The sequence below is a fragment of the Mytilus edulis genome, chromosome 10, assembly GCF_963676685.1.
Source record: "Mytilus edulis chromosome 10, xbMytEdul2.2, whole genome shotgun sequence".
In the NCBI taxonomy this organism is placed as follows: domain Eukaryota; kingdom Metazoa; phylum Mollusca; class Bivalvia; order Mytilida; family Mytilidae; genus Mytilus; species Mytilus edulis.
In genome coordinates, this window is record NC_092353.1 from 46438148 (window position 1) to 46454086 (window position 15939).

General features: G+C 33.2%; 1 protein-coding gene across 1 annotated transcript in view; it reads left to right on the forward strand.

Annotated features, from left to right (window-relative positions):
* Positions 1 to 9406, forward strand: part of LOC139491309 (uncharacterized) — a 47188-nt gene extending 37782 nt beyond the window's left edge. Inside the window, exon 6 of the mRNA XM_071278927.1 lies at positions 5668 to 9406. Within this exon, the coding sequence (XP_071135028.1) occupies positions 5668 to 7109 (1442 nt within the window). The 3' untranslated portion in view covers positions 7110 to 9406. The remainder of the gene's footprint in view (positions 1 to 5667) is intronic.
* The last annotated feature ends 6533 nt before the right edge of the window (positions 9407 to 15939 follow it).

The following is a 15939-nucleotide window of genomic DNA, read 5'->3' on the forward strand; positions in this document are numbered from 1 at the left end:
TATACAAGAGTATTCCCCTTGCCCTCTGTTGACCAACACCTACGGGTCTAGGATATTAGTGCTTTGAGCCATTTTAGAGGTAATGCGATATATTGTAAAAGACATGAAATTTCATGTACAAATAATTTATAATGTGAGTATGGTCTGTATTTAACTCCTAAAAGGACATGGTATTTTGAAGTTCAAAATGAAACCTGCCAAAAATATACACATTTTATATCGGACATAAAGCAAAATTATCGGACAAAAAGCAAAACGGACAAAAAGCAACGGACAAAAAGCAAAAGTTTCGGACAAAAAGGAAAATAATCGGACAAAAGGCAAAACGGACAAAAAGCAACGGACAAAAAGCAAAAGTTTCGGACAAAAAGCAAAATAATCGGACAAAAGGCAAAACGGACAAAAAGCAACGGACAAAAAGCAAAAGTTTCGGACAAAAAGCAAAATTATCGGACAAAAAGCAAAAGCGGACAAAAAGCGAATTGCGGACAAAAAAGCACCGTATCATGCGTCTTTTTTAGACGAAACGGGCGTTTTGCGTAAATGCAAAATTTTATCCTGGTATCTATGATGAGTTTATTTAGTACAAACAGGAGCAGACTTCCACAGTGCTCTAACACCCTTCCTCAGTTTTCCTTTTTGCTGATTTTGAGACTTCATATGCAAGTGTCAGGATTAAAACAACTTTGGTGGATAATTGTCTCAGTGCCAATGATACCACATCTTCTTATTTTTTTTTTTTATATAAAAGTACATATATTGATTAGAAAGCGTCAGGATAAATGGAGACAACAACATTTAAAAAAAAATTAATCTAGTAGAAAAATTCAAATATTTTGTTATTTGAAGATTCGAATTGTTCTGCCTTCTTTTCTGACATTACTAAGTACTGACAAAATAATGGTTAAGCATATAGAATCGTTTTTATTATTTTTTTCAATCGTTAGAATAAATAAGCACTTTTATAACCTGTATGAATCATTTACCCATTTTCGAAATCTATTGTGACTGTCTTAGTACAATATGTGCTGGCTCTTGCTGAGCACCTGCTTCCATGACTTGGCCTTGGTTTGGTGCATCATATTGAAGTTGTAAGATTTGAATTTGATTTTTAACCGGATTTTTGTGACAAAAATGTCGGTTATTGATTTGGGGATGTACGGCGGGCGGGCGGGCGGGCGGCAATCAAATGTTGTCCGTGCATTAACTCATGAACCGTTCAACCAAAGCTTTTAAAATTTTAATATGTAATTCCTGACAACTATACGAAGGTCAAGTTCAATAATGGCGATTTTGACTTTTACCGTTCAGGAGTTATGGTTCTTGAAAGATTAAAAAATGGAGTTGTCCGTGCATTTACGCATGAACTGTTCTACCACAGCTTCCCAAATTTTAATATGTTGTTACTAATGAAAGAATGGAGGTCAAGTTCAATAATGATGAATTTGACTTTAACCGTTCAGGAGTTATGGTTCTTGAAAGATTGAAAAATGGAGTTTCCAGTCGTGTCCGTGCATTTATGCATTAACTGTTCTATCAAAGCTTCCGAAATTTTAATATGCTGTTACTGATGACAAAATGGAGGTCAAGTTCAATAATGACGATTTTGACTTTTACCGTTCAGGAGTTATGGTTCTTGAAAGATTGAAAAATGGTTTTTCCCGTCGTGTCCGTGCATTTTCTCATGAACCATTCAACCAAAGCTTTTGAAATTTTAATATGTTGTTACTGATGACAAAATGGAGGTCAAGTTCAATAATGACGATTTTGACTTTTACCGTTCAGGAGTTATGTTTCTTGAAAGATTGAAAAATGGTTTTTCCCGTCGTGTCCGTGCATTTTCTCATGAACCATTCAACCAAAGCTTTTGAAATTTTAATATGTTGTTACTGATGACAAAATAGAGGTCAAGTTCAATAATGACGATTTTGACTTTTACCGTTCAGGAGTTATGGTTCTTGAAAGATCGTAAAATGGCGTTTCCATTCAGGTTGTTGCATTTACTCATGAACCATTCAATCTAAGCTTTTCAAATTTTAATATGTTGATACTGATGACAAAATGGAGGTCAAATTTGATATTGACGATTTTCACTTTCACCATTCATCAGTAATGGTTCTTGTGATATTGACAGGACACAAATAAATGTTAATAAATCCGGTTTGCTGTCGTTGTGACAGCCTCTTGTTGTTTTTGTTGTTGTTGTTTTTCAGGACTGGTATTGTCTTCTTGTCTTTTGTTCGTTCGCCTTTTCAAAATTAGCTAATCGTTTTAACCTCAAGTACTGTTGTTGTATCTGTTGATCGGTTATTTTGTAGTTGAAAATTGAAAACTTCTAATTTTAGAGGATATACGTGTATGCATGTAGCATCTAGGTATGATTTGTTAAGTGTCAAAAACGAAGATTGGGAAGACTAATTGTTTTTGGTCAGTTCTCATTATCATGTCACCGGATCGACAATGTCAGGTGACATATTAATTTTCCTCTGTTTCATTGTTATTATCATTTTTATTCTTCCATTTTTTGAGGGGCAAAAATGAAGGAGGTGAACCCTATGGGATTTAATTTTTTTTAATTTTTGAATGATTATAACTTGAAAAAAAATAGTGATTCAACTTTAAAAATTGAAAATGTTCTAAATGATAATGCACATTAAATGAAATTAAAGGTTAGTCCCTAGGGGTCACCCAACCCTTGCCATTTGGGAAGGTTCTTATGTCTTGTAAGTAAGTGGTCAAGATCCTAAACCCTAAACTATGTATATGTTGGTTTGCAATGCCGAGTTATTCGTGCCGTAGCCATAGGACCTGATATTTTATTCTACATCCTTTTGTTCCTCTATAGCTAGCTGGAATTTCAAATGCTCTTTTGTCTTGCACGTAGATATTTGCAAAAACCACGAAAATGCTAGTTTTCCTCAATCCACGACAATTGGTACCCACAGAAATAAATGAATCCAAGTAATACATTATTTGGTGCTAAAAGCTCTCATAACATGAAAAATTGATACTTTTATTACTTACCATGATTTTCTTTTCTTAATTTTAAACTGGTCAGACGTAGCAGACATCCCCATGTATTTTTTCTACATGATGTTAAAGGTGAATAGATCATCTTAAATCTTTGTTTTAACAAAAAACACTAGGTGGAATATCTATGAACACTTTTGTTGCAGTAGGAATCAAATAAGTATTTTCGCAGAATGTGATTACCTTTGACAAAAGAGACATTTTTATTTTGTAATTATAAATTCCCGCCCCCAACCTTAGTATCAATATACATTTTCCAACTCATTTGGTATTCAAGAGCTAGCAGCTGCTGCTAAGACTTTATAAAACATCACTTGTATCTTGACAGAAAGTTGATAAACCAGGTTTATGTCGACGAACGTCTCGTGTTTTTCTAAATGAAAGTTCATCGGAAAATACCAAGACCTGGTTTCTTAATGTTCCTTATCAACTTAACAAATGATATATGATGGTCTTGAAGAATTTATCATAGGAACTGACGATGCTATCTACCTTGATAACATTTGATAGTGTTTTTTTATTTGTCTTTGTATAATTTTTAACTATACTGTTTAGTCCATGTTTGGTAAAATCCTTTTGGCGTGGCTTGATATTTATACATTCCACCATTGTGTTATTGTACTTTGGGCATTATTGTATTTCTGTTTTTTTTATTGTTACTTACGTGCTTTGTCTATAGAGTGTCTTAGATATGTCATTTTGTTGTTCTTTTTTGACATAGTTGTCTTTTAATAGTGATTGAGATCGATTCTAACACAATGTTGACTGTTTTTTTACATTTATCATGTCTGTTTATTTTTGTCATACTTTGTGGTCAATATAATGTAAATTTATGTTATTGTCATACATGTGAGAGATTAAGATATCTACAAAACGAGGTTTAATAAAACATTTTCTACATAACGAAATGGCTTTTATGCCTGTACCAAGTTAGGAATGTTGTTGCTTCCCATTCGTTTGAGGAAAGTCAATTATATAACCCGAATACCATATGATAAGAGTAACTCATAATTTATGATTTATAAAAGGAGAACGAAAGCTATCAAAGGAGCAGTCAAATTCATAAATCGAAAATAGATTGAAAACGCCATGGCTAAAAAATAAAAGGACAAACAGGCAAACACACAGCAAAGAAAACTAAAGGCTAAGCAACACGAACCCCACCAAAATCTGGGGGTGATCCCAGGTGCTCCTAGTAGATCTTACTCCCCATGTGGCACCCATCGTGTTACACGTGGTATTACAAACTCGTTAAATATATTCGGTAGGTCACAATCGGGAAAGGGAACGGTATTGTCGTTATGACATAAGAAACATATCCGATATCGTCTGTGAAATGGATATTCCATGACGGTCAACCAACCCGTGAAGGCGTACGTAAAATTTACGAAGGGATGATTTCAACTTTTCCATTTGGAACTAAGTTTTATTAAATACCAGTAATATAATAAATCAAATACATGTATCAAAAATGACTAAAATCATACATACCTCTAGTTTAAAGGTATATTTTTCTTGAATATCATTTCATCATCAACTACATCTAAATTTCACATAAGGTTATGTTTCAGTGCTTTGCATAATTTCATAGACCAATGGTTTTTGGGCTTTAGTAATTTCATTTGGGTTAGACATGAGAATATGCAACGGAAAGTATCCCAATTAACGAATATAAACGACTATTAACTTCTCGTGTTTTAAGAAAGTTCACCCTCGTGTTTTGGAAGGTTCCTGTTCCGCAGTTCTTTGTTTTCTGTGGAGTGTTTTGTTATGTAATGTTTGCCTTGTTTTCTTTGACCATTTTTTTTGTGTCTGTTCGTCCATTATTTTTACTATATCGTTGTACGTCTCTTGTCAATTGATATTTCGATATAACCATTAGCGGTACCAATTTTACTGCCCAGATGCACATTCCGAGGCCTAACTTGAGGCCTAACTATCTACAATCCAAAACATAATACAACGTCGAAGGGCTGACAAAACTGGAAAAAACAGAAGTAAAGCTAAACCGAGACTAGGAACCAATGTATTGCATGAGGGAGATACATTTCCAAATATGAAATTATTTTGAAATGTTATTACAATAAATAGTGTTGATTACCCACCTTAAATTATAATCCTGGTACCTTTGATAACTATTGATACCACTGGGTCGATGCCACTGCTGGTGGACGTTTCGTCCCGGAGGGTATCACCAGCCCAGTAGTCAGCACTTCGGAATGGACATAAATATCAATTATATGGTCATTGTAATAAATTTCCTGTTGAGAAAACTTAAAATATTTCGAAAAACTAAGGTTTCTTATCCCAGGAATAGATTACCTTAGTCGTATTTAGAACAACTATTTTTGAATTTTTGATCCTCAATGCTCTTCCACTTTATACTTGTTTGGCTTTATAACTATTTTGATCTGAGCGTCACTGATTAGTCTTATGAAGACGAAACGCGCGTCTTTCGTAATATATTATAATCCTGGTACTTCTGATAACTACTTGATATATGCGTATACTTTTATTTACAAATATAGACATTGCTTTAGAAATGAAGTAATACATTTTTTAGAATAAAAGATAAGATAAGTTTTGTACATTGTTTACAACGGAGAACATTGCATATCAAATATTGGTTTTTTGCAGGGTTGCTCGGGTCTGGAAAGTCACAGATGGCATTAAAATATGCATGTGAATTCAAGGAGAATAACGCTTCAAGTATAGTTTGGAAACTAAACTGTAAAGATTTGACATCTTTGCAGACTTCATTAAGATACTTTTGTACCATACATGATATAAGAGTAGAAATGGATGAAAGCAAACCACCTCAAGCGTTCATTGAAGACTTAGGACAAGCGATTTTACAAATACTCACGTCAAGAAAAGAAGCAATTCATTTACTGATTTTAGATGATTTGTTACAGGATTCTTGCCGTTGCCTCCAGAATTTCATACGAGAATGTAGGACCCACCAGCATATACAAATTATCATAACTACATTCCAGCCTTTATTCGATGATTGCAAAATTATCGATATAAACGGATTCACTTCAGAGGAAGCAGTTGATTTTCTTTCTGGAGGAATAGAGCCGACAAACGAGGACAAAGACGAGTACATCAAACTTGGTTTTAAGTACGGATTCCTTCCTTTGGGTCTTTACTGTGCTAGAACATATATGCATCATACAAGTATTTCACCAGGAAAATTTAATAAACTTTGCGAAACTAAAGAACTGCGAAAAATAGAGGACAATCATTGTATTGCAGATGATCCCTCGGTATTAAACAATAAAACCCTTTTTAAAGCACTCATTCAGTTCATAGATGTTCTCGAAAATGCGGAGACTCAAAAGGTTTTTGACATGATACTTAGTCTCCAATATCTTGAAATTGAAGAAATTCCATTACTTCTTTTTGATTTTTTTGGATCTGATAGTCCCGAGACAAATTATGCTATTGAAACTAACAATTTCATTCAAGCATTACGAAAATTTTCCTTTGGAAAAATTGAAGGAAAAGATGATGACAGAGTTTTAAGTACCCATTATGCCGTAGTAAGCGCACTCAAGATTTTTTCTGAACAACAAAAAGAAGTACTGAATACGAAATTTCAAACACAGGATAGAATTTTATTGAAGCAATTATTGAGAGCATTCATGCATGTCATGGATAAAGACAATAGAAGTAAAACAGATTTCAGAAGGAATAAAATGATGGTTCAACATGCCAGATCAGCTCTCATCCATGCTGATGAATTATTCAAGAAAGATAAAATATTACGACAAGACCTGGAGTTTCTGATGTCTGTTATATACGTGCATGATTTGGTTGGATATACCTACAATTTCGATGGCATTTTGAATGTTGCTGCACACCATTCCGACATGGCAAAATCATATTGCTTTGTTTTATTGAATGTAGACCAGGAAGCATTTGAAAATGATTTAAAGGACGAATGTGGGCGAGTGGAAAGTATTGACATGCTAGACAGGTTTTGTCAAGAAAAGGCTAAACATTTATTTGATGAAATGAAATGTATGGCTTCAGAAAATGCCAGAAAAGGATATGACACATTTATTTCTTTATGAACTCTTATTGTCTACATTTTACACACATGGCAGAAGAATATTTTACTTGATAACACCTGTTGATGTTATTAAAGCCAGGATTTTTTGCAGTTATTTTCACATTTCCTATCATCTGGCCCAGACAATTACAAACAAGTTCCAACAATGGGAATGTTTGTATGCTATGCTTACAGAGCGCAGTGGTACATTACAACAGTGCATTGATGATCATTCCAATCTGAAACAACACAAAATGATTGCCTTCCAAAAGGTAGCAAGCCGATGTGAAGCAATGCTACAAGAGGATAGAAGATATTTTATGTTTGGAATTTTCAAGACTGATACCAGAACGGATGACCATTGTCAAGCAATTTGGTTAAAACAGTTAATTCGGTGCTATAAGCACATGCTACAATTTGCGCAAAACGAGACCGAAAAGAAAGAAGTTATTACCAAAGGAAAAGAATGCGTAGCTCGATTGCAACAGTCGCTACCTTCAATGGAAGACAGAACATGCTTCCAAGGCTTACAGTTTAGTGTCGGCGAATTTTGTGAATGCATAGAAGATTATGATGAGGCCGCAAAAACATTGGAGACATTGTGTTCAAATTTGACAGACCATGAACTTATCAAGGAAAAGCTAAACAAATACGAGAAAAAAGCATCCATACTGTTACATAAAATGCATATGCCAGAGCAATGAAATGGATAGAGCCAAAAAACTGTATCATAGACTTACACTGAATTTACAAAACACTAAAGATACTCTGGAACTACAAACATTGGAGGAAGTTAATCAAAAATACAATTTAAGTTAATCAAATCTTTGGAATTTTAGAGAATGTTCAAAATCCAAAAACAATTCTTTACATGAAAGATTTTAGGATAATTAACTGTAGCGTACATGGTAATAATCCATGTATATGCAAGTAGGTCTGCCGGAATGAATGTTTGATATTTAGTCTGACACTGGAGTATATAAAGATATAAATCAAACGTGTTCATCTATGTGCAGAATGTGTAAGATAATGCAGTTTCAAAATCCGATGGCAGATTCCTAAAGTTGTCAGAGACAGCTTAAAACTTCGTCCTTGTGTCAGAAATTTTCTAATTTTGTACTTGTATTCGTTTTAAGTCTTTCGTTGAAATTCATAATTTCCGTGGCACGTAGTGTAACGGGAATTAATTGTCTTCTCACGTAGTAGTTCGAAGGCGTATGAATTTTTTGGGCGGGAAAAATTATTGTGTTAAATGATAGGTGTATATATGGTCATTTCTAGCCCTGCTTTGCTTGAGTGAACATCAAATTTTTTAACCTGTACGTTAAGAAACGTTCTTTAAATGTTTTTTTTTTTATATATAAGTATGTTCAAATAAGCAGTTAAAACTTTTCGTTATATATATATAGGTGGTATGGCTATACAAACGTAATCGGATTTGGTTATTTCAGACTCATTTCTGTCTTCAAATTATTTTTCATTTAGCCGCAGTCTTTTGACTGATAGCAGATTCTTTGTTTTTAAATGTTTTCTTAAATGTTTTTTTGAACATTCTTATATCAAGTGCGGTCCAACACTTGGGGTTTCGCTTGGAATCTGGCAAACGGACACAGGTTTCTAAAAGTAGTTTTTCCTGGACGGCCACGAAACATTTATATATTAGTAGTAGATATTTGAAGTCATTATGATTGACACAATTTGTTATGTGTATTGTGACATGTTTGTACATATTTGTTTAATAAAATTCGGCAGCTCAGAATATACACAAGCAGCAAGCTAGTCGACAAACAAGGAACATAAGGTATAGAGAAGACTACTGATTTATATTACATCTGATCATTTCCTTTCCGATCACGAGAAACAAAGTGTTGGCATAATGTGCCACCGAGTGATTTTGACCAATTGGCGCGGAAAATTAAAGTCATTGGCATCTTAAAATAAAAACTTTCGTGATAATAAGAGATATTAATAACAGATTACAGGCATAATTCGTTTGACAGGGCGTTATATATTTTTTATGGAATACGCTGTCGTTATTGTAATTGGCTTTGATGCAGCCGCTAAGAGATTAGAAATATATTAAGTAATAAATTATTGATCTATTTATTATTTTTTTATTATGTATATATAAATTAAACACATATGACCCTCTGTGTGATTGGAGAATGATCTAAAAAAAAAATTGTTAATGTTATAATTGGGAAGTAGAATGATACACAAGTCTTAATTATTTTAAAGGTTATCAATTGACTGCATGACATAGTATTGCTTATTTTTTTTCTCTATGTGATATTCAATAAATTATTTAGTGAATTGCAAGAAGAGTATGAATTTATGCGTTACAAATAATGTACAGATTATGTATAACTAAAACAAACACGTGACAGAGTTAATTCAGAGTATTAAGACATTAACAAAGCGCAAGTAGAGAATATCGCTGATTGTCGGCATTAAGTCGTCAATGCATGAATAGTACAACGAATTTTAACGTGGTCAACAAAAATGCTGAAAATCTGATCATTACAATCAATTATCAAACGAATGTGAAACAAACTGACAATGTTACTGATGCGTCAGATTTTGTAATATACGCTTTCAATAGCTTTTTGTAAATAAAATAATGCATGCATTCATTCCGTGTTATAAAAAAAAGAGGTAAAAGATACCAAAGGGACATTCAAACCCAGAAGTAAAAAACAAACTGGTATAGGACAAAATAAAAAGATAAAGACAAACAGACAAACAACTGACTACTAATATACAACACAAAAAACTGTATACTGAGCAACACATACGACACTAAAAACTAAGGGTGATCTTATGTACTCGGGGATGGTTAATAAAGGCAACAGTGGTATACTGCTTCTTAATAGTCATTGATCGATTGAGAGAAAACATATCCGGATTAAAGACTGAAACAGAGTGAAGCACATCAACTAGAAGAGGAAAACAACGGAGTATCAGAAATACTGAAGTGCAACAAAAACAAAGGCCAATGCAGCATGCTCAGAAACGATAACAACTGATATATTCCTGACTTGATACATATTCTGCTCCACATGTGGCAACCGCCGTGTTGCTCATGCTAGCATAATATTTTTTTTACGTAAGGGGAAGATGAAACTATATAGTAAACTCAATAGTATGTAATTTAGCATCGGTATATTCTTACAAACCATCTAAAAAAAAACTAAAAAAAACCCCAAATGACAGAAAGTTTTAGGTCTTTCTTTTTAATGAAAATAAGATGTGGTATTCCTTTGTGATAACTTTCTAACAGATTCAAATGAAATAATGCGTATAGGTAACAATACGGCCTTCAACAATGTGCAAAACCAATAGAATTAAGTTAGCTTCAAAAGACAGATATGGGACAAAAGGAGAAGGTTCACGAAGGGTTAAAATTATTTTGAGACTGTAATAAGATCATTGAATATTGTTTTTATTGGTATAAATATTGATTTTTTTATCAGTAAATTAAAAGCAAACTAAATATTACTAGTATGTTATATACATATACATGTTCATGGATCTACAATCTGTCGATACCTGTAACTTGGCATTGCACAAGGTCATGTTCTTCTCTGACTGTTTATGACGTCTTTACACTAAATCCATTGGATGTTGGATGTGTACGGATTAATAGTTTAGTATAAGATGCATGATTTTTTTATTAGTTGTTAGTGGCTTCGAACTAGCTGTCAGATAATTGCGAGTACTCTCAGATCTGTTCCTAGTGTCTTTTTGTTGTCGGTATGTATAAGTACCCGGCCACGTCCATTTGTATTTTTGTTCATCTGATGAGTTAAGCCTTTTTCAACTGATTTGTATAGTTTATTCTCATGTTTAACTGTTATACCACTGTCCCAGATTAGGGGAGGGTTGGGATCGCACTTACATGTTTAACCCCTTCACATAATTTATGTATGTGCCTGTTCCAAGTCAGGAGCCTGTAAGTCAGTGGTTGTCGTTTGTTTAATATGTGTTTGTTTTTCGTTCATTATTCATATACATAAGGCCGTTAGTTTTCTCGTTTGAATTGTTTTACATTGTCATATCGGGGCCTTTTATAGCTGACTATGCGGTATGGTCTTTGCTCATTGTTGAAGGCCGTACGGTGACCTATAGTTGTCAATGTATGTGTCATTTTGGTCTCTTGTGGACAGTTGTCTCATTGGCAATCATATCGCATCTTCTTTTTTATATATACCTCAATGCTCTTCAAATTCGTACTTCATTTGGCCTTTTTGATATATTTGATTCGAGAGTTACTGATGAGTCTTTTGTCTACGAAAAGCGCGTCTGGCGCAAATATAAAATTGCAATTATGGTTAATATAATGAGTTTAATTACAACCACTTGGTCGATGCCACTGCTGGTGAAATTTTTATTCATAATCATAAATTAACTGTTTACAAAACTTTGAACGTTTGAAATAGTATGGCTTTTCTATCTCAAGAATATATTACCTTAGGTGTTTTTGAAAAACTTTAAGGATTTTTTTTTATTACAATTTTCAAATCGCTCGTCGTCCCACTTTCTGGAGTGGAGAAATCCATAGAAAAAAGAAATCAAATATGTGTGATCTAAAATCAAATGATGAAATTGAAATAAAAAAAAAAATAACTTGTAAATTATACAAAATATTCAAAGACGGAGAACCACAACTGAAGGTACAAAAGCAACAATCTCTATAGACATAAGGTGTGTAAATGCTATTACAACTGCATATCAAATATCATTGACCTACCACGACTTTTGGCTCCCTGCATACTGACCTAATCATATACATTGTTGACGCCACTTCCTCTGGATACAGATTACGCTTGTTGTTATAAGTTTATAAGGGAAAAGTAATTGTTGATAGTTTTTGTATAGTGATAATGGGATGTACTGAAGCGATTATTTCTTATTAGTTTATAAGCTTATATTGTAAAAATCAATAGTATTGAAAAAAATGTGAAATTTAGCAAAAAAAACATTTCATAGGCAATAACACCAAAAGGGTTGCTCTAATTCCGAAAATTTCATAAAATTGACCTTGACCTGGTGATATTTTTCACCCCATCATATTTGTTCTACATGCTTTAGCTTTATGTATATACGCTACTAATACTAACTACTGCAATTACATATATACTTAAATTTTTAAGAACAGTACTGGCCAGTCATGTTTGTTGATGGATCAAATCCCTTTATACAACATTTTGGTAGAATTTAGCCCAGTATTTTCAGAGAAGGTTTTGTAACAAGGGGTTTACAACGACAAACGGACGCCAAATGATGGCAAATGTTTACATTTTTTTTTTTGGCCAGGTGAATAAACTCAAGAGTGGCTGTGCACACACAATTTCTAGCCTTCTACACTAACCATTAATATTATGTTGATAGACCTAAATATCAAGATCAGATTAACCATGCCAGGCAGACATGTACAGATTACAATCCTTCCATACAACAAATATAGATGACATATTGCTTAAAGTTTAAGAAAAACAGACCAAAACACAACCAGGTGCTCCGCAAGGCGCAGCTTTATACGACCGCAGAGGTCGAACCCTGAACAGTTGGGGCAAGTATGGACAAAACATTCAAGCCTAATACAGCTCTGAATTTGGATTGTGATCAAATTTTTGACATTACATGGTTTTTTTTTTACACAAAACAAATGTCAAGATTTTACAAATCAACTAAAGATTTCTTCTTCAAACTTTTTAAATCTAAAATTAAATAGTTGACACAGCATAAGTTTCTGACACAGAATGAATGTGGTCTAATGAACTTAAAAGTTTTTTTTTGCCTTTGAGCAATTCACTATGATGTTGAATATTAATCCTCTCAAAAAATGTTTGAAGAAATTTTCTTTTTATTTATGAAATCTGAAATGAGAAAAATTTAACCCCCCCTTTTTTTCACATCCCCGTTTCCCTTTTTCCAAAACTGATATCAATTCAAATTTCTAATGGAGTTTGCAACAATAACTACTCTTTTAAATACATCATAAAATATTAAAATGTAAAATAAAGTGCTTGTTATCACTGAATGGTAAAGATTGGTTGGTAGTAAAAGTGAATATACATTGTTTATTGTATAAAACAATAAAAAAAACTTCATCAGCAACATTTTATATTGGCAAATTTCCAATGAAGTTATTTACATAAAGTTATTGGCAAATATAAATAGAAAGTGACATCATAGTCATGTCTGGCAAATGTCCAACATACATTATCTAAAAACATTTTAGATAAGATAAGGAAAAAAGCTTCATCAGCAACATTTTATATTGGCAAATTTCCAATGAAGTTATTTACATAAAGTTATTGGCAAATAAAAATAGAAAATGACATCATAATCATGTCTGGCAAATTTCCAACATATATTATCAACTACTATTCTATACAAAGAAAGATAACTCCAATTGAAAATTAATTGCTATTGCACAATATTGTGCAATTAGATATTTCTTGCTATTGTGCAATACTGTGCAATTGAAAATTTCTTGCTATTGCACAATTCTTGATATGGAATCCTGATTTGAACCAACTTGAAAACTGGGCCCATAATAAAAATCAAAGTACATCTTTAGATAAAGCATATCAAATAAGCCCAAGAATTTAATTTTTGTTAAAATCAAACTTAGTTTAATTTTGGACCCTTTGGACCTTAATGTAGACCAATTTGAAAACTGGACCAAAAATTAAGAATCTACATACACAGTTAGATTTGGCATATCAAAGAACCCATTTATTCAATTTTTGATGAAATCAAACAAAGTTTAATTTTGGACCCCCATTTGGACCAACTTAAAAACTAGGCCAATAATCAAAAATCTAAGTACATTTCTAAATTCAGCATATCAAAGAACCCCAAGGATTCAATTTTTGTTAAAATCAAACTAAGTTTAATTTTGGACCCTTTGGACCTTAATGTAGACCAATTTGAAAACGGGACCAAAAAATAAGAATCTGCATACATAGTTAGATTCGGCATATCAAAGAACCCCAATTATTCAATTTTTGATGAAATCACACAAAGTTCAATTTTGGACCCTTTGGGCCCCTTATTCCTAAACTGTTAGGACCAAAACTCCCAAAATCAAACCCAACCTTCCTTTTATGGTCATAAACCTTGTGTTTAAATTTCATAGATTTCTATATATATACTTATACTAAAGTTATGGTGCAAAAACAAAAAATAATGCTTATTTGTGCCCCTTTTTGGCCCCTAATTCATAAACTGTTGTGACCTCAACTCCAAAAATCAATCCCAACCTTCCTTTCATGGTCATAAACCTTGTGTTAAAATTTCATTGATTTCTATTTACTTATACTAAAGTTATTGTGCGAAAACCAAGAATAATGCTTATTTGGGCCCTTTTTTGGCCCTTAATTCCTAAACTGTTGGAACTAAAACTCCCAAAATCAATCCCAACCTTCCTTTTGTGGTCATAAACCTTGTGTCAAAATTTCATAGATTTCTATTCACTTAAACTAAAGTTATAGTGCGAAAACCAAGAAAATGCTTATTTGGGCCCTTTTTGGCCCCTAATTCCTAAAATGTTGGGACCAAAACTCCCAAACTCAATCCCAAGCTTCCTTTTGTGGTCATAAACCTTGTGTTAAAATTTCATTGATTTCTATTCACTTTTACTGAAGTTAGAGTGCGAAAACTAAAAGTATTCGGACGACGACGACGACGACGACGCAGACGACGACGCCAACGTGATAGCAATATACGAACAAAAAATTAAAATTTTTGCGGTCTTATAAAAACTTAATACTGAACCGTGAGAATGAGGTCACGGTCAAATAAAACCTGCGAGACTGACATGTACATCAAAAAATGTTCCCATACACCTTATTCAGTTGACATATTGCAAATAATATTAGAAAAAGTCCAAAACACAAACACTTAATTATAACCTCTGAACCATGAAAATGAGTTCAAGGTAAGATGTAACCTGATAGTTGGACATGTACACCTTACAATCCTTCCTTACACAAAATATACTAGTTATAAGGCTATAGCTCATAATATCTGTGATATGGACTTGACCATCAAAACTCAACCTTGCTCACTGATCCATGAAATGAGGTCGAGGTCAAGTGAAAACTGTGATGGGCATTAGGAACGTGCACATACCAAATATAGTTTTCCTACTACTCATTATAAGTGAGAAATTAACATAACAAAATCTTGACATTTTGTACTGAACCACGAAAATGAGGTCAAAAGCAATAGACAGACAGAAACTTCATTATATCTATATACACAGTATGAATCTTCCCCCTTCTTATTAATAAAAAAGTTAGTTAACGCCGCAGCCGGATCAATTCGCCTATGTCAAGCTTTCTGCGACAAACGTCGCAGACTCGATAAAAATTTATTCCAAAATCGTCTTCCAAGCACAATAACTCTGTAAGGGGTCATGCAAGGTTTCTGTCATAGTGGCTTTTTGGTAGATCTTGTAATGATGATCCTTTTTGCTATTTGGTGTTTCTACGTATGAGTTATGATTGGTAAAATAAGAGCAATATCATAGTTTTTAAAGCAATAACTCCTTCGGAAGTCATAAGACGGTTTTTGTAAAAATGCAAACAGGTAGAACTAGCCATTTGAACACGTTAAACTTCGCTGTCAGATTTCCTCTATCTCTAACGGTTTTCATGATATAATACAGTTTTTATTCTTCTGTTGTATTTTTAACCACGGCACCCAGGTAACTTGATCGAAAAAAACAAAACAAAACACAATAGCTAGCAGTTTGATTGAAATTAGTTCAGCGGTTTCATAGGAGAAGATCTTAAAATTGTTTACTACAAACGAAAATAGATATCAGGTTATGTCAAAAG